The 25,329-nt window shown below is 36.3% G+C and overlaps 3 protein-coding genes across 4 annotated transcripts; 2 read left to right on the top strand and 1 right to left on the bottom strand.

The window, feature by feature from the left end:
• Positions 1-1,283: 1,283 nt before the first annotated feature.
• On the bottom strand, positions 1,284-5,986 carry LOC103408748 (heavy metal-associated isoprenylated plant protein 7-like). Its single transcript, XM_070821604.1, has 5 exons — positions 5,679-5,986; positions 5,241-5,406; positions 4,712-4,914; positions 2,482-2,572; positions 1,284-1,773 (listed from the first exon to the last, which is right to left on the bottom strand). Exons 1-5 carry the CDS (start codon positions 5,685-5,687, stop codon positions 1,430-1,432), a joined length of 813 nt encoding a protein of 270 aa, XP_070677705.1. The 5' UTR covers positions 5,688-5,986; the 3' UTR covers positions 1,284-1,429.
• Positions 5,987-13,540: 7,554 nt separating this feature from the next.
• LOC103434405 (protein PYRICULARIA ORYZAE RESISTANCE 21) lies at positions 13,541-15,680 on the top strand. Its single transcript, XM_029103369.2, has 3 exons — positions 13,541-14,122; positions 14,528-14,609; positions 14,748-15,680. Exons 1-3 carry the CDS (start codon positions 14,105-14,107, stop codon positions 15,422-15,424), a joined length of 777 nt encoding a protein of 258 aa, XP_028959202.1. The 5' UTR covers positions 13,541-14,104; the 3' UTR covers positions 15,425-15,680.
• A 1,026-nt stretch (positions 15,681-16,706) lies between these two features.
• LOC103434406 (pentatricopeptide repeat-containing protein At4g16390, chloroplastic) lies at positions 16,707-20,461 on the top strand. 2 transcript variants are annotated; one of them, XM_029099059.2, is made up of 2 exons: positions 16,707-18,999; positions 19,693-20,461. In XM_029099059.2, exon 1 carries the CDS (start codon positions 16,810-16,812, stop codon positions 18,937-18,939), a length of 2,130 nt encoding a protein of 709 aa, XP_028954892.2. In that variant the 5' UTR covers positions 16,707-16,809; the 3' UTR covers positions 18,940-18,999; positions 19,693-20,461. The 2 variants fall into 2 exon arrangements, with proteins under 2 accessions (XP_028954892.2, XP_008370969.3); XM_008372747.4 differs by lacking the exon at positions 19,693-20,461 and adding an exon at positions 19,287-19,676.
• Positions 20,462-25,329: the final 4,868 nt, after the last annotated feature.

The raw sequence follows: 25,329 nt of genomic DNA, 5'->3' as shown, positions 1-25,329 counted from the left end.
AAATAATTCACTAGAGTTCCAAGAATTTCATCATGCACGCTCATACCAAACTAATAAAATTTGAAAATAGATGGTCAATTTGAAATTTAAGATTCATCACTGAGAAGGTTTACTCGAGCCGTCGAGTGTCTTAATACGTAGTCCGATCCCCGCAATAAGAGATGACATTCAATACAAGCCTAGATTAAGTAGGTAGGGTTCATTATAATTTCTTAGCTAGGTTTATGTTAAACTCAAGATTTCTATGTATCATACCATGATACATAGCAGGTTCGTCACCATTTCAAAATCTTAAGCGATCACATACATTGGAGTCAAACAAACAAATATTCTTTGATATTGATCAACTGGTGGTGAGTAAGCTATACTGGGAGAGGAAGTCGATTAGGCAATTAAGGTTGACAATCAGTTTCCTTGACAAGAAAAATGGACATAAAACTATGAACAAGTAGTGACCAATACATTCGCGCTTACTAATCAGAAATAGGGGCAAAAATTGAGAATTTTCCCACCTAATAATTAGGAGGGGTGAATGTTAAAATTGCACCTAAACAGTAGCGCTGCTATTAATAAATAGGTGCAAATAATCACATATTAAAATGATTCATACTTCAATTGATTATATACAAATGGTAGTCTAAAAAACACTTATATGTCTAATCAATCTTATACCTCCCAAAGACGAAATGATGCAACCCTTATAGGTACACCACATAAGGTAAAAGCAAATTAAAATAACAATCTTTTCAGAAAAATAAGAAACAAAACAATCAAATTATCTAAATGGAAAAGATCCAATACTTACGTTTCCCAAAAAAATTAAAAAATCCAATGCCCACTGCACATGTTCTATACCTTCGATCTTCTTCTTTCAATCGATTAATTATCTGTCTTTAATCACAATGTTCAACAGTTCTAATAATTCACGCATCAAATTAAGGAAGGAGCTTCTTGATCTTACTTATATATCACCTGAGTACACACTAGAATTCACAATTAGGGTTAAACTCTTTAGAGCATCCGATACAAACTAGGTCAAGGAACTCATTATTACGGGTAAGACTTCAATATTACGTATCATTCAATGTTACGAGAATTTTAGTCATCAGATTTGATTTTTACACCTACTTAGATCTTCTTTTTTTTAATCTTAGTCATTAATTTCACGTATTATTCAATACTATGTAGTATTAAAAAAAATTACATTATTACATGACGACATAATTCAAACATCGACCAATGTAAACTTATATATATATATATATATATATATATATATCGGATTGATGCCCAAGGATGGCATGCATACACTCTTAATTAATATATAAGTTGCAATAGTTAATAGTTCAATTATTAATTTCCACATGTACGTAGAAAATTGCAGATTTAGGCATGCATGTCTTACTGCACGCATATACATATATAGCAGTTACATAACAGAGCATGCATTAGGGTTTTCATCGCTGAAAATCTGAGGGTTTGGATACGATGAATAATCCGAGTAGTACTTTGTCGGCCAATATTCACTTCGCTTGATATCGACCTTATTATCCTCTCCCTGCTTGTCTTCCTCCCCTTCTTTCGTCTCTCCTTCTTTCTCGGCTTCTTTCTTCTCCTCTTCTTTCTTTTCTTCTTCCTTCTTCTCTTCCTCCTTCACAACAGAAACCTGCTTCCTGGTTTTTTTATACACCTCCTCAGCTAGCTTCGCCGGGTCCACTACGCCTTTTACCACAACCTGATTATTAGCTACGTCTGTTTCCACTGATTCCACTCCTGCAATATTTAATTTAAAATGCACCCTCCAAAATATTACATGTTGATCTGGTAAAATAGTTCAACAATTTAGGCTGCGCTTTAATTACATTCGGATAAAGATGTACTTGCCCTGCAGGCGTTCTATTATTATAGGGTTTAATTGCTATATTAATCACATGTAAAATAAGAAATAATTCATTCAACTAAAATCAAATTTAATGCATATTCATGATGGAAAATAATATCAAATGTTAGACATTTTGTTTTTAAAGCAAGTTTACGCCCTACTACGGTGTTCATGATTGATCGGCGTTGTAATAGTAGCATTCTAAATCATAAGGCGAGTGAATGGATATGTAAATATGATGTGAAAAATGATTAAATGAATATATGGGACTTTCTTTATTCATAGAGCTTGTCATTTGAATTTTATGTTTTGAGGGACACATTTTCCACCAAAAGACACCACTATCAATTTCCATTCAATTAATTTAATATATAATAATAATATTAAATTTCCAACAGGAATCGCGTCTCACCTACACTACCCCCAGGTATTAAATCCCAAACCCATAATGTGTGATTTTTTATTTATTTTTCATTTGAATAAAACTATTTGTACTACATCTGTACGCTATGCATGCGGTATTAAAGAAGACTTATATTAATTGAATTGAAACAAATATATGTAGGCTTAGAGAAAGAAAGATTATACGGAAAAAGTACCTTGGATCTTTCGAATTCGCTTCTGTAGAACTTGAGCGCAGGCGTCGCAGTGCATTCGAACTTGCAATACCACCGTAACAACAGCAGGAGGCTGACAAGAGAACGTTGAATTATATATAAATACTTTCTCACTTTTCAGAGATAAAATTCTGAATAATATGATCAAATAATTGATTCTTTACCAGAAGATCGGGTTTAACTAATTGATTAAGCATTATCACTTGAACTACATATATAGATTCTTGGTCTAATTACGTTGTCTTCTCTGGCCATATACTTGTGTACTTTCTACGTACATCACTGGTTTCTTGAATACAGATCTCCTATATATATATATATATATATAGAGAGAGAGAGAGAGAGAGAGAGAACTGTTATTATCAGTAAAAAAATCTCATTCTACACTATTCATAAATGTATTTTTTTTTCTTATTATAAAAAATTTGAATGCAAAATGAGATTTTTAAAGTGTCGATAACAATTATATATATATATATATATTAATATTAGATTTGTTTATTTCATTGGTAGTGTTGATCTATAAGGCAAAGGTAGTTCAAGGTCCAATGTATAAAGGACAAGAGTAAAGATGGACATGTGATACCAACAATCGCAACTCCCAATGTGAGGAAGTGGGATGCATACTGATTCAACAGACTAAATATACGACAACCAGCCTCCATGGCATGGCATGCATGCTATTGCAATTTACGTCTGCATATGCACTATAAAGATGTGTATTATCGTGGCTCTTGTGGGAGTAGAGCACATGTTTCTTTTATTTTATTTGTTAAATCATACATAAGGAAGAGCTATAGCTATATATAGCCTAAGAGTCGTAGGAGGGCATATGTTTTCCATGTTACATTGGGGCTGCAACATGTGCCCGTGACCCCCGGCACTCATGGCCAATGCCCAATTGCCCATGGTTGCTACAGCATATGTTTGTAACTACAACATAGTATGGTATGGCTGGTGTCTTTGGTATAACACAAAATCTCAAGAGGAACACATGTTAAATGACGTTAGAGTATACATGTATATTTTATTTGGTTAATAAAATACATAAATAACATGTTCTAATATAAGAATACGAGCGTCCAATTCAAATTAATTGATATTCTGTTATTTTAAGTATCTTAATGGTTAAATCTTTATTTAAAGATTAAAAAATTAAGAATTAATGATTAAAACACTTGAAATATAATACTCTAATGTGCCTAAGAATTTTTTCTTGTGAGGGACTTGCACGTGGATAGTGAATTTCGTGGAGGTGGGGCTGTAATTTGCTGACTTCGAATTGTTACTTTCATGTCAGTATTTAAAACAGTAGTCACGATATCACTGTTCTAGAGAATCGAGCCTACCCCATTCCTCCATCCATAGGACCATATAGTCACCATCCATAAAAACCCTAATTAATTCGTTCAAACTTGAACTTAATATGCTTAGTGATCTGCCAGATATTACCACAATCTAATGATAATCTTTTTTATTAATAAGTGAGAAGTCTTAGGTTCGATTCTCGTCAAAAACGAATTTGAATCACATTATTACTATCTTATTATGAGTTTTAGCCCATTCTTTACCATTTAGTTTTAATAATATAGTTTGTTTAAAAAAAGAAAAAAAAAATATATATATATATGCGCTTGGTGATCAGGATCACAGAAAAAACACAAAAGTAGCAGAGACTGATAGTTGAGACCCTTTGAGCTGGTTTAGTATTTATGTGCTTTAAAAAAAACTGTTTATGTTATGCTGTAAGAATAAACTTATTTTTTATTCTTCACGTTTTCAGCTTTTTTTCATGTAAAACTATGAAAATAAGCTGTTTTTAAGTGTTTACCAAACACTTTTTTGAGCTCAGCTGTTTTTTACACCCATTTTTTATAAAAGCACATCAGTATCAAACCAGTACTTAGTCTTCGAACACAGATACATACGTATATGTCATTATACAAATAAAAAAAACTTAAAAATATATTTTTCTATTTATATAATAAACATATGACGTACCACTTCGTGTTCTAATATATTAAAAATTCTCTCCTGATCATAGACTAGAGATTGGAGCGAGTAAAGCCGTGGAAGGTAGGTTAAAATATATGATTATTTCATGAGTATGTTAATGTCTCATTAGTAATATATAACGACAATCTTATGGTGGAGACCCGGTGCGTGAAAAAATAGTGAGTGAAAATGTGAAAGTAGGTTTTGAAATAATTACCTGCTCTTTTTTCTCTTCCTTGTCAGCTTCTTTAACCTGTTGGTCCTCCTTCTTCTCCTCTGGTGGTTTAGGCAAAGGTGAAATGAGGTCCACTTTTTTGCCGCTTTTCTTTTGTAATCTTTCGCAGACCTTTATGGGGTCTGCCGCCTTCCCTTTCACCACCACCTTACTTGCCTTGCTGTCTGTCGTTACATCCTCCACTCCTGCAGTCCACCCACCAGCGTCCACCACAAATTAATTACATTCAAATACTCAAAATTCAAACTACTTGCACTAACCCCTCCTCGTACCTTTTTAATTTCTTTCTGATTAATTATGAACGACAAGAAATACACTTGAAAAGTATTTTCTTCAAGAAAAACGTGCGAAACATGAACTACGCTAATACAAAAACACTTTTAAACTAAATTATATGTATTTTCCTGGCTCAATTTGTTTTATTCTTATACAATTCAAAAAATTGATGAGGGAGAGGTTCTCAGAATTCAAAAATTAAGGATGGAAATAATAAGGAAAAGAACAAGTTTACCTTCAAAACCCTTCAAGGCTCGAGCAACCTTCCTTGCGCAAGCTTCACAATGCATATCAACCTTGAGTACAATATCCGGAGGCTCTTCTTCTTTCTTTTCTTCCTTTTTCTCTTCTTCTTTCTTTTCATCTTTGCTTTCTTCCTTCTTCTCTTCCTCTTTCTTCTCCTTTAATTTGTTTCCATACAAAATATATATCAAAACAAAAATCAACTAGAAGATTAAACTTATAAAATGCCACTTAATACATGAAGCTAATCTTTGTTCTGCCCAAACAAATTAATGTCTAATACACAAGAAAAAACCAACAAGAATATTGGAAAAAAATTTGAAATATCTCAAAAAATACAGCAAGCTGTTCAAATCGCATACACACACACACACACACACACACATAAATAAAGCTGGTGAATAAAACAAAGCGTCGGCCAAATACTTACTTCGCCCATTTCTCTGGTGATTCTGAAAGTAGTTTTCTTCAGAAGTTTGAATGAAGATGGATGCAAATATGTTATGCAATCTGGAAAGAAAATGCGATGAAATATTCACTCTTTTGCTTTTATTTCTTTATCTCACTCCTCTCCTCTAACTCTTGGTCGGTCTCTTATCTCTCCTTTCCTTTCTGGGGTGTGGGTGAAGAAGCTAAAGGACATTTAAGTACGTGAGAATTCTACGTGTCCGACGTGGAATTGTTTAATGCTGACTCAGCTTCTCACAAATTGCCCCTGCTTTCCTTCGAAATGAACTGCATGATCATTCATACTACTGTTGGTATTAAAGGCAGGGTAGGGACAAAAATCATTTTACCCTGACAAAAGGAGTAAATGTTTACGTAGAAATATATCTTTTTACTCAAATCGTTGGGTATAAATTCAGTAATTTTTCATGGTCAAATAAGAACACAAACGTTAATGCATGTGATTGATCTCTTTAGCCGGCCTGGACGAAAAAGCAGTGGCGGGTCACGGGTGGATATGATGGTTTTGTATAACGATCTGATTTTTTTAAGGAAAGTTTTGAGGTGATTAAAAGGACAAAACCTTAGATTAAGGGGTCAAATGCTATGATCGATTGTATACATTGCATTTGCATAGTGTGAGAGATTTTGTTAATGTGCCATGTTCCGAGCACACTAAAAAATCTTTCGTATACTGCATTGCTTTGATATATACACACATGTAATCACCAAAGGGAAATGATTGGCCAACCCTAAAAGCTCCTGAATCCTGATAAGGTTCTCCTCCTACATCACTAACTTCAGTTTTGCAATCAAACAAAAAGTTTTCCCGACACTATTAAGATAAAGTGCAGATAAGACCTTTTTTCGAATCAAATGTCAGCCTTTAATCAACTTAGTTTTTCTCTTTACCTTTATGTAATCGACAATAATTGGATCTTTGAGATTTATTTTGTCAATGATTTCTACACTCCTCTTATTTTTATACACTCAGGTCTCGCTGGTTAGAGAGAGTTAGCTTTAGATAATATTGTTCACAATATTGAAGACATTTTGAAGAAAAATATGATTGACAAATTTCTTATATTGTCCAAGTTAAATGTTATCCTTTAACTTGGATCAAATATAAAATTGAGATTCATTTTTTTCTTCAAAATGCCTTCAATATAATGAATAATCATCTTGAAATCAATCATCTCTGACAGACGGGCCTCATTGTATTATTCTTTGATTTATTCAATACAATTTTACAGAAATAAAAAAAAAGTACATGAAAAATAGGAGAGTGCCGAAAATTCACTTCCCGTTTGTACAATGCTCATATTGAACGTTTTGATCCCAACATTGATCTTTTATTTGAATCTAACTACAAACTTAACACGATGTTGTTTCAAGAATCACGGCATGAAAACTGAAAAAAATAAAAAACACTATATTTAATTTATTCAGCAATTAACATAATTAGTTTTTTTTCTCCACATGTGGTACATTATCTTATTGGATATAGTTTTGGGTTTTCATCTATTGTGCCGAGTTCAAAACCGCATTCTTTTCTAAATTATTTTCATAGTTTCAAACCCTCTCTCCCATAATAATAATAATAATGTTTGGGCCCAAAATATCAGTTTGGGCCGAGTATAGAATTATTCTCATCCCAGAAGGCCTTACGACAGGGTTAGCAGGGATCATTTAGTTCTGGATTGGTTAGGTCGTGGGCTTCCAAACCTAGGTTGGTTAAGTCATGCTACATGACGAGTCGAATCTTGGTGCAATGAGGAGTCTCGGCAAGATTAATAACCCGGAAGTGAATCCGGCTCAATAAAGGACTAGGTTCACAATTATAGTGAAAATAGGACTAGTCGAGTTAGTATTTGATCATGAGAAGAAGTCCTAATCCGGGTAGGTTTTTAACTCGACCTTGAAGGTATCTGGTGCTATAAATAGAGGAGGTTGTACATCGTTCGAAGGCCCCTTCCAATTCAACACACAACTGCCCTGCGCAAATTCTCTCAACAACTTTGAGATTTTTATTTTCTCTTTTCGCTGACACATCTTCCGTTGGCATTAACAGCACTGTGAAAGCAACCAGTGATATCTTAAGTCGGCATAGATATCTCTGTTGCCGTAAAATCAGCCGATCTCGCAGCATCTTCCGTTGGTATCAACAGCACTGCGGCGAGGACGGTTGGTTACCTATCCAAGTCTCGGTCGAGAAGGATTTCCGAATCCTTATTGATTGAGGTCATCTCATTAGCTTTCTCGGCGAAGTGAGGTGTTACAGTTTACTGAGCTCGGCGCATTGCACACCGAGTTATTTTATGATTGGATACTCTCAAGTGGGATTTAGAGTTCGGCATTCAGACGACCGAACCACGTTCACTATTAAGAATTATATTCGCTTTGAGTATTTGTGCTCTTACACTTTGGTGTCGATTCGGTGTGAGTTTACTCTGACGAATAACAGCACTGTGACCGAATCTGACGACGACGAATTGTGAACTTCGTAAGAATAATAGTCTTGTCTTTAGGTTCGAGAACCCAAAAGGCCGAGACATGTTCCTTCCTCGGTCGCAATCGCAAGACGCAGAAGTCAGCCGCGCACCCAACGCAACGTCAACAAATTTACTCCTCGGCCGAGCTCGGCTGACGAGTTGGCACGCCCCGCATTCATCGAATGACGTAGTTAACTTATAGATTACTCGGCCTGCGCGCCACGTAGGCTTGGTAGTTTTTAGGGTCAACAAATAATAATTAAAAAAAATTAGTTTTTTTCTCCGCTTTAGGAGAAAATGGGAGTTTATTGATTATTATGTTTGGAATGTTGATTACATTATTTAGAAGAAAGACAAAAGAAGAAAGCATTACGTTCTCTTGATCGATCAGCACAAAAAAAATAAAAAATAAAGAATAAGAAAAACGATTATGCATGTGGAGCAGGAAAATAAGGCTGTCACAGCTCTTCTCCTCACTCAATTTGTTAGAGGTGCTATAAAATTGTGTGTAGCTAGAAATAGGATGGGAATGTTGATTACATTATTTAGAAGAAAGACAAAAGAAGAAAGCATTATGTTCTCTTGATCGATCAGCACAAAAAAAAAAAAAAAAAAGAAAGATAAAGAATAAGAAAAACGATTATACATGTGGAGCAGGAAAATAAGGCTGTCACAGCTCTTCTCCTCACTCAATTTGTTAAGAGGTGCTATAAAATTGTGTGTAGCTAGAAATAGGATGGAGCCCAAGGGGTCCCCAGGGTTTTGGATTCCAAGCTCCCAAGTGAATATCATGTGGACTAAACTAAAAGCCCATATTAGATATATAATTTTTATTATGACGGGAATACAGATGATACACCACGTATTTTTATGTAAATAATGAGAAATTTTACTTTTTAAGTTATTAACTTTTTAACACACATATCTTACCATTTGTATAATAACACGTGATGTACATGTGTCGATCATACTGAAAAATCTCTTCATATCAGATTGCCCTGGGAAATGGGAAGGCCATCAACATCTGGAAAGAGGTAGTGGAATCCAGCGGGACCCATCTCATGGAAACCACTCACTCGCTCACTCTTCGAGGGTTATGTTATGTCTGTGACTCTCTCTGTGTGTCTTTATGTGTCTCTCTGTGAATTGTGATGATAAACATTATCGTCATCTAGTTTCCCATGTCATGAAATGAAAGTAGCAGTAAACCAGGAAGGAAAAGGCAGATGAAAAGAAAAGGTGATTGGTATTTGGAGAGGGAGAGGGAAGGATTCCTGTCTTCACGTAACCAAGTTGGCCCTTGGCACCCAATCAATCACCAAAGAATATCCCATGCACTCACTTTATTTAACCAAATCGATACGAATGAAATTAATGAACAAGTACTAATTAACAAACTTTGTAGATCAGTATATAATCCATTTAAACATGCAACAAAGCGTTGGGAGATCAGTCGTTTGCCAAAATTTGTTTGCAAACCCTAACTGGTATCTATTTACCAAAGAAACCTAAACAGGTAGTAGGCGAACCAGCAGATCAAAGTGGCACTCTAGATTCAACTCGCACAATTACCAACTAGAAATTTCAGTAATTTTCCAATTTAGAGCCTTATGTGATTCAAACGAATATATAGCCGAAATAAGTTTAGTTATATGCTATATTCATATGCATATAAAAACAAGGAAGGGTAAAGAAGAAAGAAGGCAAGGGGAAAGCGGTTGGGCGTTAGATGGATCAAAAGATGATTCTGATATCTGATATTAGAATCCTGAAAGCAAAAGCTCGTGATAATTCCACGATGCTGTCATAAATTGGAAAGCGGTCCTTTGCAACTTAATAGATGAAATGTGTCAACGAAATTCAAAAGGCCATTAAGCCGAAAACCTGACTACACAGAAGCCCGAAATAACTTCTTCATCTACTACTCGTATGTGATATGTGTTATGGTAGGGTAGCTTATAGCGAGGAGCACTAGCACGGCACTCCAAATTCCCTATGTTCAAACCTTTGGGGTTTGATCATTTGGACTTGTGTCGGGAATGATATTTTACTCTCTGTGAATTTTTTCCCTTCAGCTGCTGAATTGATCAATTGCAATATCAACTTCTTCTTCTCCCATGGGAATGGGGTCAGTATATGGGACAGACCAACACCATTCATCTCTTATATGGGACACAAACGTTTTGATCTGTTATAAGAATGAGATGAGATGAAAGAGCTGGAATATATGTTAACTATAATGTGTTCTGTAGACTGTATAGACAGCGCTGATAATTCCCTTGTACAGTGCACTATACAAGAGAATATGGTTATTGGTTGCATGGTTTATCATTTTTTGAGCCAGGAAGCTTATATTAAACTGTTCGACCCAAAGGGTCAAATCCTAAAAGGGTTTTGTGCGTTAAGATTTAGGGTTTTGTTAGGTAGGTGGGTTGTACTGTATTCGTTGCCAACTCTGTTGGGTTATGTCAGTCTGGTGACTCAAATCCATCTTAAATTGTCACAAATCTGGGCTCCACAATTTTAGCATCGGCCCAAATTCAACATGGTAGTTTCTATTTACTAACTTTGAATTTTCTCTCATGCTATCAAAAGTGTACATTAACGCTCTTGTAATCGAGTGTTTATCAAATATAGCAAAAAATTAACTCTTAATTTCAAAAATATCACTTTTTATAAAATCTTTTAAATATATCCAAAATTCCACCTAAATAGACACAAATATTCTCAAATTTAACAATAAAATAAATTAAAGGCTTTTTAGCCAAAATGATTCGTGATATTGTCATAACTCCTTAATCTGGTCTTTAATAATTAATGATAATCAATAGTAGTGTTCTTGAATTTGTCTATCGTGAATCATTTTAGTCTTTCTTTGAATTTGTCCATCGTGATCATTTTAGTTTTTTTGTGAAAAATCTGTCAATTGTTCTGTTAGTGTGATGATGTGGTGCCACGTGGGTCTCACAAATACAATCATATAACGACATGTAAATTAACTTTAAAAACTAATTTTATATTTAAAACTAAAAATGATATTACTAAGAAAAAAGACGTTGAATGCATGATTGAAATTATGCTCCTCCCACTTGTAGTAACCGCGGCGCCGCTCAATGTCGGTGATGAGGGGGTCAAAGGGTATAGGGTTGTGGTGGTGGAGTGTAGAAGCAAGGGTGAAGTTGGACCGGAGCTTAAGGCGATAGTAGCTAAAAAACCTTTAATTTATTTAATTGTTAAATTTGAAGGTATTTATGTTTATTTAAGTGAAATTTTGAATACATTTAAAATTTTTTTATAAAATGTGACATTTTTAAAATTAAACGTTAATTTTTTTCTATATTGATAAATACTCCTTGTAATCTATATAATAAGCCTCTTTCAAAGTTACGCCTCTGGTGTGCGTGTTGAAGCTACCAAAGCCCATTCAATCATGGGTGGAGTAAAGTAGTGTCGGCACCAAAAATTAACGGTTTGGATAAGGCTGTGTCCCCACCACTCATCATTTCTCAAACCCTAATCTAATCCTACGGCTTTCTTTCTTTTTTTCATCATTGGTGGGTGGATATATAGTTTAATACCACACCCTCCCGAGTCCAATTGCGCTTATTATTATGAGAGTTGGACCGGCTTATCTGTTCTTCTACTTTCTATACATTTTCATTTTTTTCTATTTGTACGGTTACGGTTAAGTTATATTAATATTTTATATTTATTTTTTTATAGAGATAAAAACAAAAAGCAATAGTAATATATAATGTTGACGTGACTTAACCGTGATCGTACAAATAGGAAGAAATGAAAGTGTATGAGAAGTAGGAGGGTAGAGAAGCCAAGTCCATGAGAGTTACCTTACTTTGGTACTCACAAGTTCAAAACACAAGACAACATATTGGTACACTCTTGACTTCTTTTCTATTAATTTTTCTTATAAGTTACTGGTTTAACTACTTATAAACGTATATAAAGTTTCATTTTTTCTTGATGTGAGATTATCTCAATAATTTCAACAACTGATCCCGTGCATCCACAAACAACAAAAAAATGAAACTCAAAGTAAAAATTAAAAAAGAAATGAATGAAAAAACATAAATATGTTCAAAATACAATTGTAATGAATTTTTTTTAATAAATAAAATCAAATCAAGGAGACAAAGTTAAAGTGTAACGCACTTAATAAAGAGCCAAAGGATAACAAAACTATTAGTATAAAATTATATTTCTTGAATGATAAGCTGAGGTCACAAATATTAGGAAATGATAATAACTTTTATTATTCAATCAAATAACAAGACAACACACATTAGTGTTGTATAAAATAAGAAGATTAATTGAACCGGCACGTATTACGTACATCATTATCTTGACGATTTTCAACCCTAAGTTCAGCACACATCCATGCATGTTGTATAGATAATTCACCACTTTTTGTATCACCGCAATCCCGGAAGCGACTTCGTAACCACAAATTGTGAATTATTAGTAACCAGGCAATATACACCACCGACACAGTGCTATTGAGTATTATTAGGGTGTGTAGTGTAGTACTTTCTAGTCTCCAAATCTCATTGCACCAAAAAGATAATTAAGTAAATTACTAATAAAATATAATATAATACAAAGTCTTATGTCCACTAATCCAACCCATATCGGTTGCATCGAAACGAAACATATCAAGTCTTATGTAAAAATGAATGAGCTGTTATGCACTTAACAAATCTGGAAGGTACATATATAGCCTCACATTTTGTTTAATTGTATGCTATATATTTTAGTAAAATAAATGGACCACTGAACCCTAAAATAATAAGAAAAGATCAAATCGGATTGATCAAACACTATCGTGTGAGGTATGAGGCAGACCCACCTCTATGAAACTAGGACTTACATATGAACGGTTTTCTGAGGTAGCAGCCACACTTGTCATCTGGAGCCCATGGTTTTTGAATTTCGATCATCCGTTTTTCTCTCCGGTACATTGTAGATAATAGGGCTTATTACATTTTTTTTAATACACCGAATTCCACATGTAGATGATGTATGATATATGTCGGTAGTCTAAGGCAATCACTTGTTTGAAAAAAACAGTTAAAACTGGCATTTCAAACGTATCCACACTGTCAAATATTTTAACTTTTAATGGTGACAATATAAGATGGATTGCAATTATGGCTTCCCAGTTGCATCGAGTTACTAGACGTTTCTTCACCGGTTTAGATTAACAAACCAAATTTCAAGATGGGTGGCAGCGGGTACTTAGATCTAGGGACAATTGGAGGAATTTCCATGTGCCATGTGGGGGTGCATGATCCATAATTATCGACCTTGGAATATAGTTTATTTCAATTAACTTGATGATCATGAAATAATATTGGCAGTTTCTCCTCCACACCAAACTCTGTACTTTAATAATTACAATTAGCTAGCTTAGGATGTAATTTTACTTTTGATAATGGAATCATGATGAATCATTTACTTAAACTGATATTGGCAGGACGTTGGAAAAAGTATGGAAGGTGACGTGGGTGAATCGAAGCCAGCACATGCATATGCAAAAAACTTGCAACTTTTAGCGATCTTCAGAAAGCCACTACCTTCATATAACGACAACCCTCAATCATCATACCAAGAAATCAATCTTCCCATATCAACGTGTTCGCATGTCATTGGCCATTTGTGTACAGAACTATTGTTCTCTCTCTCTCTCTCACTCACTCTTTCTTAAGAAGCAATTTGCCATAATTCTTCAATCAAATATTCCTCTCTTCTTCTCCTCCCTTTGCTTTGTAGTTTGTTCCACCGAATTATATATCTATGTATAGATATAAAAGTTGGTTCAGTGAGGGCAGTCCCATTCAGTCATTTTAGTTGAGAGGTTCTGGTTCAGATCTGAGTCTGAAAGCATCCGCTACTCACTGCAATGGGGGAAAAGGAAAAGGTACGTAATATTTGGTAAAGTTTGTGTTCTTTGCTCATTTTCTTCTTCTTACCCAATGATGATTTGCATGGCGAAAACTAAAAGACTTTAAGCTCTTATTTGTTTTTTGTGGTTCCTATTTTTTTGTATCCTGATAAGAATCCCAAGTCCTCTGCTCTGCTATTTAATTTATTGTTTTTGGCTCTCGCGCGCTCTCTCTCTATGTTCTTCATTTTGCCACATACTATTTCACCATGATTCTTCCTTGTCAGTCAGAACCCTATTCTGCAGCAGCACTATATTCCACTTCTTTTTGTCTACACTTCTGCACAACAATCATCTGTATATTATATGAATTTTTTTTGTCAATCTTTGGTTAATATATATACAAATTTTTTTCATTAATATTAAAAATGGGTAGTCCAGGTTACGATTATGGTGTTGAAGGTGGATCTTGGGTGTCACAAATGCTATAAGAAGGTCAAAAAAGTTCTCTGTAAATTCCCCCGTGAGTCTCTCTTCTCCTTGAGTTGTCTATAATTACTAGATGAGCAACCGAGTTAAAGTTCTTTCTTTTTGGGAAACTAAGATTAATTTTGGATAAAACGTAAACTAAGTAAATAAAATGTGTGTTTGTGAACAAGAGAAATACGAGACCAGATATACGACGAGAAGCAAAACCAAGTGGTGATCAAAGTGGTATGCTGTAGTCCAGAAAAGATAAGGGACAAGATTTGCTGCAAAGGTGGAGGTGCCATAAAAAGCATTGAGATCAAAGAGCCAGAGAAGCCCAAGCCACCACCGGCCGAGAAACCCAAAGAGCCCGAAAAACCTAAACCGGCAGAGAAACCCAAAGTGCCCGAAAAACCTAAACCGACGACTGAGAAACCCAAAGAGCCTGAAAAACCTAAACCGGCAGAGAAACCCAAAGAGCCTGAAAAACCTAAACCGGCAGATAAACCCAAGGAACCTGAAAATCCTAAACCTGCACCGCCACCAGCGGAGCCAGTGAAACCGCCAAAACCTGCACCGCCACCGGCTGAGCCAGTGAAGCCTTCTCCTCCTCCAGTGCAGCCGGGTCCTGTTGTGCCAGGGTACCCACCGCCTGTCCAAGTAAACGCGTGTTGTATGGATTGTTACCAGGGGCATCCAGGTGGGCCATGCTACAATGGTTATGGCGGTGGGCCTGCCCCATACATACAATATGATGGTTACTATGGAAGACCTGTGTATGACAGTTACGGCGGTGGAAACAGAAGCTACTGTGTTACCCGCCCTGATTGTTTCAGTGAAGAAAATCCCTCAGCTTGCACAGTCATGTAAATCATCGATCATCTTCTTTGAACCGGGACGTCTTGTTCAATCTTGGATTAATATTTTAGTAGTCTTTGTTGGTTTAATATTTAATATTATCAGAGGACCATATTGTTAAGTGAATAATAAAGTTGGTTGATGATGTTGGTGGTCAAGTCACAATCACGTATATCTGTCCATTATATAATTGATTATCTAGAGAGAAAGAGAGACATCATGAAGATGAAGTTGTTGGCTGCTACAATTTTCAATGAAATAAAAGTTTAGTTATTCTCTAATTGGTGTGACTAGTTGAATCGAAAGGAGTGAGAATTAGGATTTTCATTCCAATTGTTTACTAAAATTCGTGTGTAAAATTATAAATTTAGATATTAACTTAAGCCGGTGTTTAACCCATAATCCAATTTCTTACTCCAATTTTTATTACGAGTACTAAAAGGATTAATATTAGAGAGTTAATTAATTATGTTGATAAAGAGGCCAAAACTTAAAACTGGGTGGGATGCTGATAATATATTGGCGGTGAGCGTATAAGATTGGCAAGTCTATTCATCCACATCACATGATTGTTTCATTGTTCTCAATCCGCACATTTCATTTAAACACATTAGATTATTTAACAACCCTCGATCCGTCGTCCCCTCCAATAGTCCAATGTCAACAACAGGAGAGGGATTGATATGTTTATACAAAAATCGGCAAATACCAAAAGCCGACGAGTCTAATCCAACATCAACTTTGCATTCAGGCTGGTACCGTTTCTACGAAACCCACCATAAAGCATCATTCAGTTTAAAAACTCATAAAAAATGATTTTACAGTAAGTGGTGATTTGTTATGGTGATTAAGATCTTCTTCTTTATTTTATTAAGGTTTAAAACTCTTTCCCCTATCGTTTAGCATAGAATTTTGTTTGTATTAAAAAAACTCCATCGTTACATTTTCTGGAATAGTTGTGAGCTAACACTCAACAATTCGTTATTGATTTATGATTTCTTTATATTATGCCATTTTTCATACACCGTAAGCTTTTGAACATCACTTTGTAAAAAAAGCTTCTGAACGTTTAGACCTGTAAAAGGATGATAAGACTGCTATGAAAAAGCTTAGAACAGATTCCTCGAGGTCATCATAAGACCTTTTTGAACCAACTTTAAACATAATCGTAAGGCTTTTGGAAATTCAAGTTGGGCTTGGGAAATTTCCCGTTCCCGGAAAATCACTTCCAGGCCCGCTATGAAATATTAGAGGGTCCGTAAACTCATAAGGCTAATATAGTAAATTAAGTCTCCCTCTATCCATTGGAGGTTTGGAACGCAGAGCAAAGGAAAGCTGAAAGCCCCTCCTTTCCATAATCCCAGACAGGGTGAGGTCAACACTTGCAGAGAGGGAAAATGGCTTATCACTTATGCTCTTCGCCCTCTTCTCTCTTCCACAACCCCCGAACTCCCTCCCGCTCTCTCCCTTTTCCTTCCCCGACTAATTTTCGACTCAGAAGCTCTGCAATTCACACCCACAGACTCAGTTTTCCTCCGCTACAATTTCAGTCAACAACCTCTCTGCAAATACACCGTGTTTCGTTGCAAGACCAGGTTGCAGAAGAAGCCCAGAGCCCCAAAGACTCAGAAATTGAAAGTCTTCAGAGCCCAGATGGAAATTCCGGGTCTTTGTCGAAAAGCTACGTCTGGGTCAATCCCAGGAGCCCCAGAGCTTCACAGCTGCGGCACAAGTCCTACGATTCCAGGTACGCTTCTTTGGTGAAAGTAGCTGAGTATTTGAACTCTTGCGCTCCGATTGAAAGTGATGTTTCTGAAGCTTTAAAGGGTTTAGGGGATAATATTTTGGAACAAGACGCTGTGGTTGTTCTTAATAACATGAACAATCCGGAAAATGCTTTGCTTGCGCTTAACTACTTTCACAAGAGATTGAAACCCAAGAGGGAGGTGATTTTGTACAATGTGACTTTGAAAGTGTGTAGGAAGGGTAAGGATTTGGATAGAGCAGAGAAGCTGTTCGATCAACTACTCCAGAGAGGTGTTAAACCCGATAATGTTACCTTTTCGACTATGATTAGTTGTGCTAGGATGTGTTCTTTGCCTGATAAGGCTGTGGAGTGGTTTGAGAAGATGCCCAGTTTTGGGTGTAATCCGGATGATGTTACCTATTCGGCTATGATTGACGCCTATGGGCGTGCCGGTAAGGTTGAAATGGCTTTCAGTTTGTATGACCGAGCTAGGACTGAGAAGTGGCGCATCGATCCAGTGACGTTTTCTACATTGATCAAAATTCACGGGCAATCGGGGAATTTTGATGGGTGCTTGAATGTTTATGAGGAAATGAAAGCTATAGGGGCTAAGCCAAACTTGGTTATTTATAACACTTTGCTGGATGCCATGGGAAGAGCTAGGAGGCCTTGGCAGGCCAAGAAAATTTACCGAGAGATGATCAGCAGAGAGCTTTCACCAAATTGGGTGACCTATGCGTCTCTTTTAAGGGCCTATGGTAGAGCTCGCTACAGTGATGATGCTCTTAATGTTTATAAAGTGATGAAGGAGAAGGGGCTAGAGTTAAATGTAATTCTTTATAACACCCTTTTAGCTATGTGTGCTGATGTTGGTAACACTGACGAAGCCGTTGACATTTTTGAAGAAATGAAGAGTTCTGAAACCTTGAAGCCCGACAGTTGGACCTTTTCATCCATGATCACCATATATTCCTGTAGCGGGAAAGTCACAGAGGCAGAAGCAACATTGAATGAGATGTTGGAGGCTGGTTTTGAACCTAATATCTTTATTTTGACATCACTCATCCAATGCTACGGGAAGGCAAAACGCACTGATGACGTTGTTAGGATATTCAATCAACTCCTAGATTTGGGTATAACACCAGATGAGCGTTTCTGTGGTTGTCTCCTGAATGTGATGACTCAAACACCAAAGGAAGAACTTTGCAAGCTTGCCAATTGCATTGAGAGGGCTGATGAAAAACTAGGGTATGTGGTAAGACTTTTGGTGGAGAAGCAAGACAGTAGTGAAAACTTCAAGAATGAAGCATCAGAACTTTTCAACTCAATCGGTTCGGATGTAAAGAAGGCTTATTGCAATTGCCTGATTGATCTTTGTGTGAACCTCGATCTATTGGAGAGAGCCTGTGAGCTATTAGACTTGGGGATTACACTTCAGATATACATAGGTTTACAGTCAAGGTCTCAAACCCAGTGGTCTCTGTATCTCAAAGGTCTGTCTCTTGGGGCCGCTCTGACTGCATTACATGTTTGGATCAATGACCTATCTCGGGTATTGGACTCTGCTGAGGAGCTTCCACCGTTGCTTGGAATCAATACTGGACATGGGAAACATAAGTATTCAGACAAGGGTCTGGCAAGTGTATTTGAGTCCCATTTGAAGGAATTAAATGCTCCATTCCATGAGGCCCCGGACAAGGCTGGCTGGTTTTTGACGACAAAGGTTGCAATCAAGTCATGGTTGGAGTCTAGGAGTTCATCCGAGTTAGTTACTGCTTAGATGTCGGCTGTTTAGTTTACTGACAAAGCTCATCACACTGAAATGTAACGTCAAAAACTGGTATGTGCTGCTTCTCAGTTTTCTATTTATATGCTTCTGAAGTTTTCGCTATTGGCGTAGAGAACAGTTTTGTACCATTAGAATTCAACTATGAAATCTACTTTCACTAGTCTTATAGAGTTAATGAAGTTCTTAGAATTCTTGCATCTTACTCAGTACTAATGTACCTATATATGTGCTGTGATTTGAGTGATGGTATCAATTAGATCCAGTTAAAGCATTGCTAAATGAATTCTAAGAAATCAAATAAGTGAAAAAAGTCCGTTTCCTTTTGCATGTTACGGAAGTTCTGAAAATTCCTTTTGATCAAAGCCATTCTGGAGGTATTGTGACATGAGAATGGCAAGGGGTACAAAACAAGTGCATTGTTCTAACTTGTGTTACCATCCAACGTCTATGAAGGGGCAATTGGCAATTTGGCATTGTCGCAGACTGAAGTGACCTTAGGTGCTTACTTTATGAGGCTTATTTCCGCTAGTATGGTTCTCTAGGTACATGGCATGTTATTTGCTTGCGATAGGATCAATTAGAAAGTTGATCTTTTGCATCTCTTTTGGTTGAATTCGAGAGCCGAATCTAGTTTGTGGCTAGTTGACCCAGGCTTCCTATGTGATTCGATTCGAGGCCTCATTTACATGTATTTAATAAAGACATAAAACATCTAGTTAAGTTCAATATTTTTTGCCTTTATAGGAAAACGGAAAGAAGTTCAATATTTTTTGGAGGTGACATTCGATACTTTATACTGTTGAGGCTGTGGTGCAATGAAGAATCTCACAGACCATTGACTTCAAGGTATTTAGATTATAAAACATAACTAAAGTAGCGGTGTCTTGGCTTGCACGTCAAACTTCCTCACACATGAAATGATCAAAGCCACACAACACTAAAAGTTCGATGAGAGTCCGAATTCCTAATTTCATCACTTGTATTTCTCTGTGCGAAGTTTATACCAGACAATGAGAAATTGCATAAATATTAAATGTTATGTTCCATCTGCCCCAAGACCAAGAGACGATTACATTTGGCTTTCACACTGGCTGCAAGCGGGTAACAACGCCCGACCGTATATGCCATTGGCACCCGACACTACGCTAGAACCCGGTGAGGTTTACAATCTCGTGCCAGACCTTGCAGGTCTCCTTGGAAACCCCTTGGTTCCTTCAAAAATAGTCCGCCAAGAAGGATGCAAAAGAAAGAAGATTAAGATCGTGGTGACCAGGGAACAGTTGGAGTTGTTGAAGAGTGCGACCAAGCTCCGGTCGAGAGAAGATGGTGTTCGATTGTCAGGGAGGTTTCGGCTGGAGCCTCCAAAATGGCAGCCTTCTTTGGCCATCGTTCTTTTGAATGATGGGATTTTGGATTTCTATCTCTCCCTCCAGCGTCATTTGTACATTTTTAAGAATAGTAGAACAGATTACTCGGTACTATATATAATGGGTATTCATAGACTTGAAAGTTCCATCAATCTTAAAATTCAACATCCTTGTATAATTACTAGTGAATAAGAGGACTATATGTGTAAAATAAAATAATACAAAATAAATGAGAAAGCGGTTGGTTTCATTCAATTTAGGGTAAAGTTTAAAACTAAAAATGAAATTATTATCAAACGGCCCTTGAAAACTAAAAACGAATAGCCCCTTAATTGAACTTATCCATTTTGTGTCATTTCTCTATTTATTAAGGAGTTTTCAAATTTTGGATTTTGGGTTTTGGCTTTCGTTTTCTTTCTTTTTTATTTATTTTTAAACGGAATGTAGTTGCTGAAACCTCAAATTGAAATAGTTATCGAAGGCCACTGAACTTTGGAGTGGTAACTTGGAAGTGAAATCTAGCCATGGATTTGTCGATCGCCTATTCTATTGACGAAGGTACATGAAAATCACCTTTTGTTTTTGTATTTTTATAAATTTAGCTTCAATATCATTGGTAAGGATGGAAGCTGTTGTATAAATGTTTCGTATGATTATAAATTTAGCTTTAATAAATATAATTAAACATCGAACTCGTCATTTATAAAAATAAAATTTAATGTTGAGCTTGGCACATATGAAAAGAAAAGAAAGCCACTAAAAAAACAAAAAATCAAAGCGTTAAAGATGATAATAATAATAATAATAATAATAATGGTAAGCAATTAAAATTAACTAAAATAACTAATTCTTCAATCATTTTTCTCTGTTTGTTACACATTGTTTCCCCCAACACATGGCTTGTAATAAAATTGCTGGAAATAATATTTGGAAAATGATTAGTTGCAAAGGCTTGGTTATTTATGTCTATAAATTATTCTTTGCTTTATATGATCCAAGAGACATAAAAAAACAATTTGATGTGATGGTCATGAAAAAACAATTTGATCTGATGGTCATAAATAAATAAGAATGTGCACAAAAGTTTTCGATATGATGGTCATAAATAAACAAGGATGTGCATAAAGGGAGAAAAGGGTGTGTAAAGATGAGCACAAAAGAAAGGAAATGGTTTGTACGACTAGGGTCCAAGAAGCTCAAGGAGGAGGAGGCAGTGCTCCATGAAGCTTTAAAGGTTGTGCATTTCTTTCCTTCACTCTACGTTACATTGTCGTCTTTTCATTCTTTGGATCGGTATGTGCTCTGTATCTTGAGGCGGAATTTGCTCATTATCGTTATGGTTTTGCTGTCTGAAGATTAAATGTTTAAAAATTGTATGTTGTTGTCGTTAAAAAATAATTTTCTTTTCTCTTGCTGGAAAGTTGATGCTTGAGTTGTTTGAGCAAGAGGAGGAGAAGAAGAAGTAGCTAGAACTAGAAGACGATGAGGAAAGTGTGAAACTTTGAAAGAAGCATTTTTTAATATTTTGGGTTTGACGCTCTAACTTTGACAACATCGTAGAGTTTTTTGAATTAAAAGAAGCATTTTAAGTTGTCATAAACAAACTGCCTGCCAAATGAAGTGAGGGGAAGAAGTGAAACCGGGATTCCCGTCTAAAAATTACTTGCTTCGGGTGCTATTTTCCATTCTTAAAATGACACTCAAAACTTAAAATGACCTTGGAAGAATTGCATGATGAAATTTGTGGTTTGTAGAGTGATTTCCACTATATAAAATGAGAATTACATTGTACATAAGGGCTTGTTTTTAGAGAGGTTATGGTTTGACATCCTCCTAAAGTGAAGGTGAAAGATCATTTTTATAAAAAAATAAGGGTTTCCTTCCCCTTTTATAGATGTCATAGGCTAAGTAATGAGGCCCAAATATTGAGGCTTTATATACGGTACAACATGAGTCCCCCATGTCTTCAGTCTAGAGAATCTTTTGGCTGGAGAAGTGACTAGATGTTGTCGAGAGTCAATCATTGGCATGAGGCTGGTAATGATGAATGTGTGATAATTGATGATGATTTGGAAGGAGATGCCGATGATGAAACAGATGAAAATAAATCAATAATGTCGATGATGCTTACCATCAATATCCACCATCCCAATCAGTATGACATTATATATATTGTGCAACAAGGTTTGGATGAGGAAATTGATATGATGTTGGAAGAATTGTAGGATGAAATTGGTTGGTTTCTTATCTTTGAACTTCTATGTATAATTGTAGCCGACCCTACACTTAACCCTAGATTGGTATATGTCATCCTATTTCATGCACAAAAACTAGTGGGTCCTAGGTTATAAACCATTGGGATATTACATAGTGTGAAGATGCAAATGAAGGTGTGATAATCAATTATGATTACTTCAAGGATTACATGCATCAATTCCTATGACTTTGATCTTTTACATTGTAACCCTAAGTGTTGTGGCTGCTGCTGAGGTTCAGCTGGTCTTGCTGCGTTGAGCCTGATAATGTTGAAGGTGTGATAATCGATGATGACAATGATGGTGATGATTTAGAAAGAGATGTCGATGATGAAGTGGGGGAAATGAGGCAATAATGTCGATGATGATGACAATGGGGGACGAGTGGGAGTACTCGTTCGAATCGTTGGTTATGTTCTAAATGATTTTGTCACTTGTATTGGTGTTGAGCAAATCCTCAATAATTTCGCCCTAGATGAGCGAGTGCGAGAAGAGTTGGTGTGCCACCTGCTTACCAACAATATCCACCCTCCATTTGGCTACGTAAAGCCTGACGATGATGAAGGCTTGATAATCAATGATGATAATTTGGAAGAAGATGATGGTGAAATGGAGGAAGATGCAATAATGTCGCCGATGATGACAATGGGGGAGGAGTAGGCACGGTTTGAATGGTTTTGTCACTCATATTGATGTTGAGCAAATCCTCAATAATGTTGCACTAGATGAGTTAGTGCACCACTTGCTTACAAACAATATCCACCTTACCTATCAGTATAACACTATATATGTTGTGCAACAAGGTTTGGATGAGAAAATTGATATGACCTTAGAAGAATTGCAGGATGAAATTTGTTGGTTTCTAGAGCCAATTTCAACTATATAAAATGAGAGTTACATTGTACATAAAGGCTTGTTTCTAGAGAGGGTATGGTTTGACATTGTCTTAAAGTGAAGGTGAAAAATCCTTTTTATAAAAACAAGGGTTTCCTTCGTTGTCATCATCAGCTATAAAATGGGAAGGAAACCTTGTTTTTATAAAAAGGATATTTCGGGATGTCAAACCCTAACATCTCTAGTAACAAGCCTCTACGTAAAATGTAACTCTTATTTTATATGATGAAAATCGACTCTACAAACCAACAAGTTTCATCCTGCAATTCTTCCAAGGTCATATCAATTTTCTCATCCAAACTTTGTTGCACAACATATATAGTGTTATACTAATCGGTAAGGTGGATATTGTTGGTAAGCAAGTGGTACATCAACTCATATCGCACTCATTCATCTAGTGCAACATTATTGATGATTTGCTTAACATCAAACCATAACCAACTATTTGAAAGGGTATGCCTACTTCTCCTCCATTGTCATCATCAGCTACATTATTGCATCTTCCTCCAAATTATCACGCCTTCATGATCGTCAGTAAATTATCATGCCTTCACTATCAGCTACAAGATTTCTTTCGTCGTTTGGATGAAGCGATAAATCGATTATGCAAGTTGAATGAAACTCCACCCCCATTATATCGAACTATTGTTCCAGAACAACTTGTAGGTCGAGCAGTAGGTCGTTTGCATCTTCACACCGTGTAATGTCTAATTGGTTTATAACCTGGCGATATGGACCATGATATGTGATGACATTTACCCATCTGGTTTATATTCCTAAACCACGGAGGAATATAGGGACTAGAAACCAACACTTGATCATCAATTTCTTCTAATGTCATATCAATTTAATGCAGACCCTATTACACAACATAGATAATGTTATAGTGCTCAGGCGGGTGGATATGATTGGGAAGTCGGTAACGAACCAACTCATCTTGCACTCATTGATCAAGCGCAGCAGCATTTGGGACTTGTTCAAGATCAATATGAGCGACCAACTCGTGCATACCATAACCAACAATTTCAACAGGTACTCCTACTCCTCCCCCATTGCAATCATCACCATTATCGTCCTCATCTTCTTCCATTTCATCATCGGCGTCCCCTTCTAAATCATCACCATCATCTATTAGCACACCTTCATCATCAGGGTCTGCAAGGCCAGCTGTCATTGCCACAACTGCTGCAGCATAAGAGACAAAATGCAAAGGCTTTTCAACATTGTTGCTAGATTTTGACTTGACATCTTCATCTCTATGCACTAACTAAGACATAATTAAGTTTAATTGCCTGAAACATACAGAAAATGACAACTTAATAGGAATGAGCATTACTCATAAAACAATCAGACCATAACCAACTATTTGAATGAGTGCTCCTACTCGTCCCCCGTTGTCATCATCATCGACATTATTCCTTTATTTCATCATCGACATCTCCTTCCAAATCATCATCATTGTTTATCACACCTTTATTTGCATCTTCACACTATGTAATATCTCAATGGTTTATAACCTAGTACTCACTGGTTTTTTGTGCATGAAATAGGATGACATATACCAATCTAGGGTTAAGTGTGGGGCTGGTTTCTTATCTCTTAACTTTTACGTATAATTGTAGCCAACCCCACACTTAACCCTAGATTGGTATATGTCATCCTGTTTCATGCACAAAAACCAGTGGGTACTAGGTCATAAACCATTGAGATATTACATAGTGTGAAAATGCAAATAAAGGTGTGATAATCAATGATGATGATTTGGAAGGAAATGGCGATGATGAAATAGAGGAAAATAAATGAATAATGTCGATGATGATGACGACGGGGGACAAGTAGGAGCACTCATTCAAATAGTTGGTTAT

This window comes from Malus domestica, chromosome 05 (assembly GCF_042453785.1).
Source record: "Malus domestica chromosome 05, GDT2T_hap1".
NCBI lineage: Eukaryota > Viridiplantae > Streptophyta > Magnoliopsida > Rosales > Rosaceae > Malus > Malus domestica.
This window is presented reverse-complemented; position numbering and strand designations above follow the sequence as displayed.

Excerpts from the sequence above, each read along its gene's own strand:
- LOC103434405 (XM_029103369.2), top strand. Across the intron at positions 14,610-14,747 it reads AGTTCTCTGTAAATTCCCCC|AAATACGAGACCAGATATAC; the intron begins GTGAGTCTCTCT and ends TGTGAACAAGAG.
- LOC103408748 (XM_070821604.1), bottom strand. Across the intron at positions 2,573-4,711 it reads AGGAAGAGAAAAAAGAGCAG|CCTCCTGCTGTTGTTACGGT; the intron begins GTAATTATTTCA and ends TTCTCTTGTCAG. Across the intron at positions 1,774-2,481 it reads GCGAATTCGAAAGATCCAAG|GAGTGGAATCAGTGGAAACA; the intron begins GTACTTTTTCCG and ends TAAATATTGCAG.
- LOC103434406 (XM_029099059.2), top strand. The coding sequence starts at position 16,810 with ATGGCTTATCACTTATGCTCTTCGCCCTCTTCTCTCTTCCACAACCCC.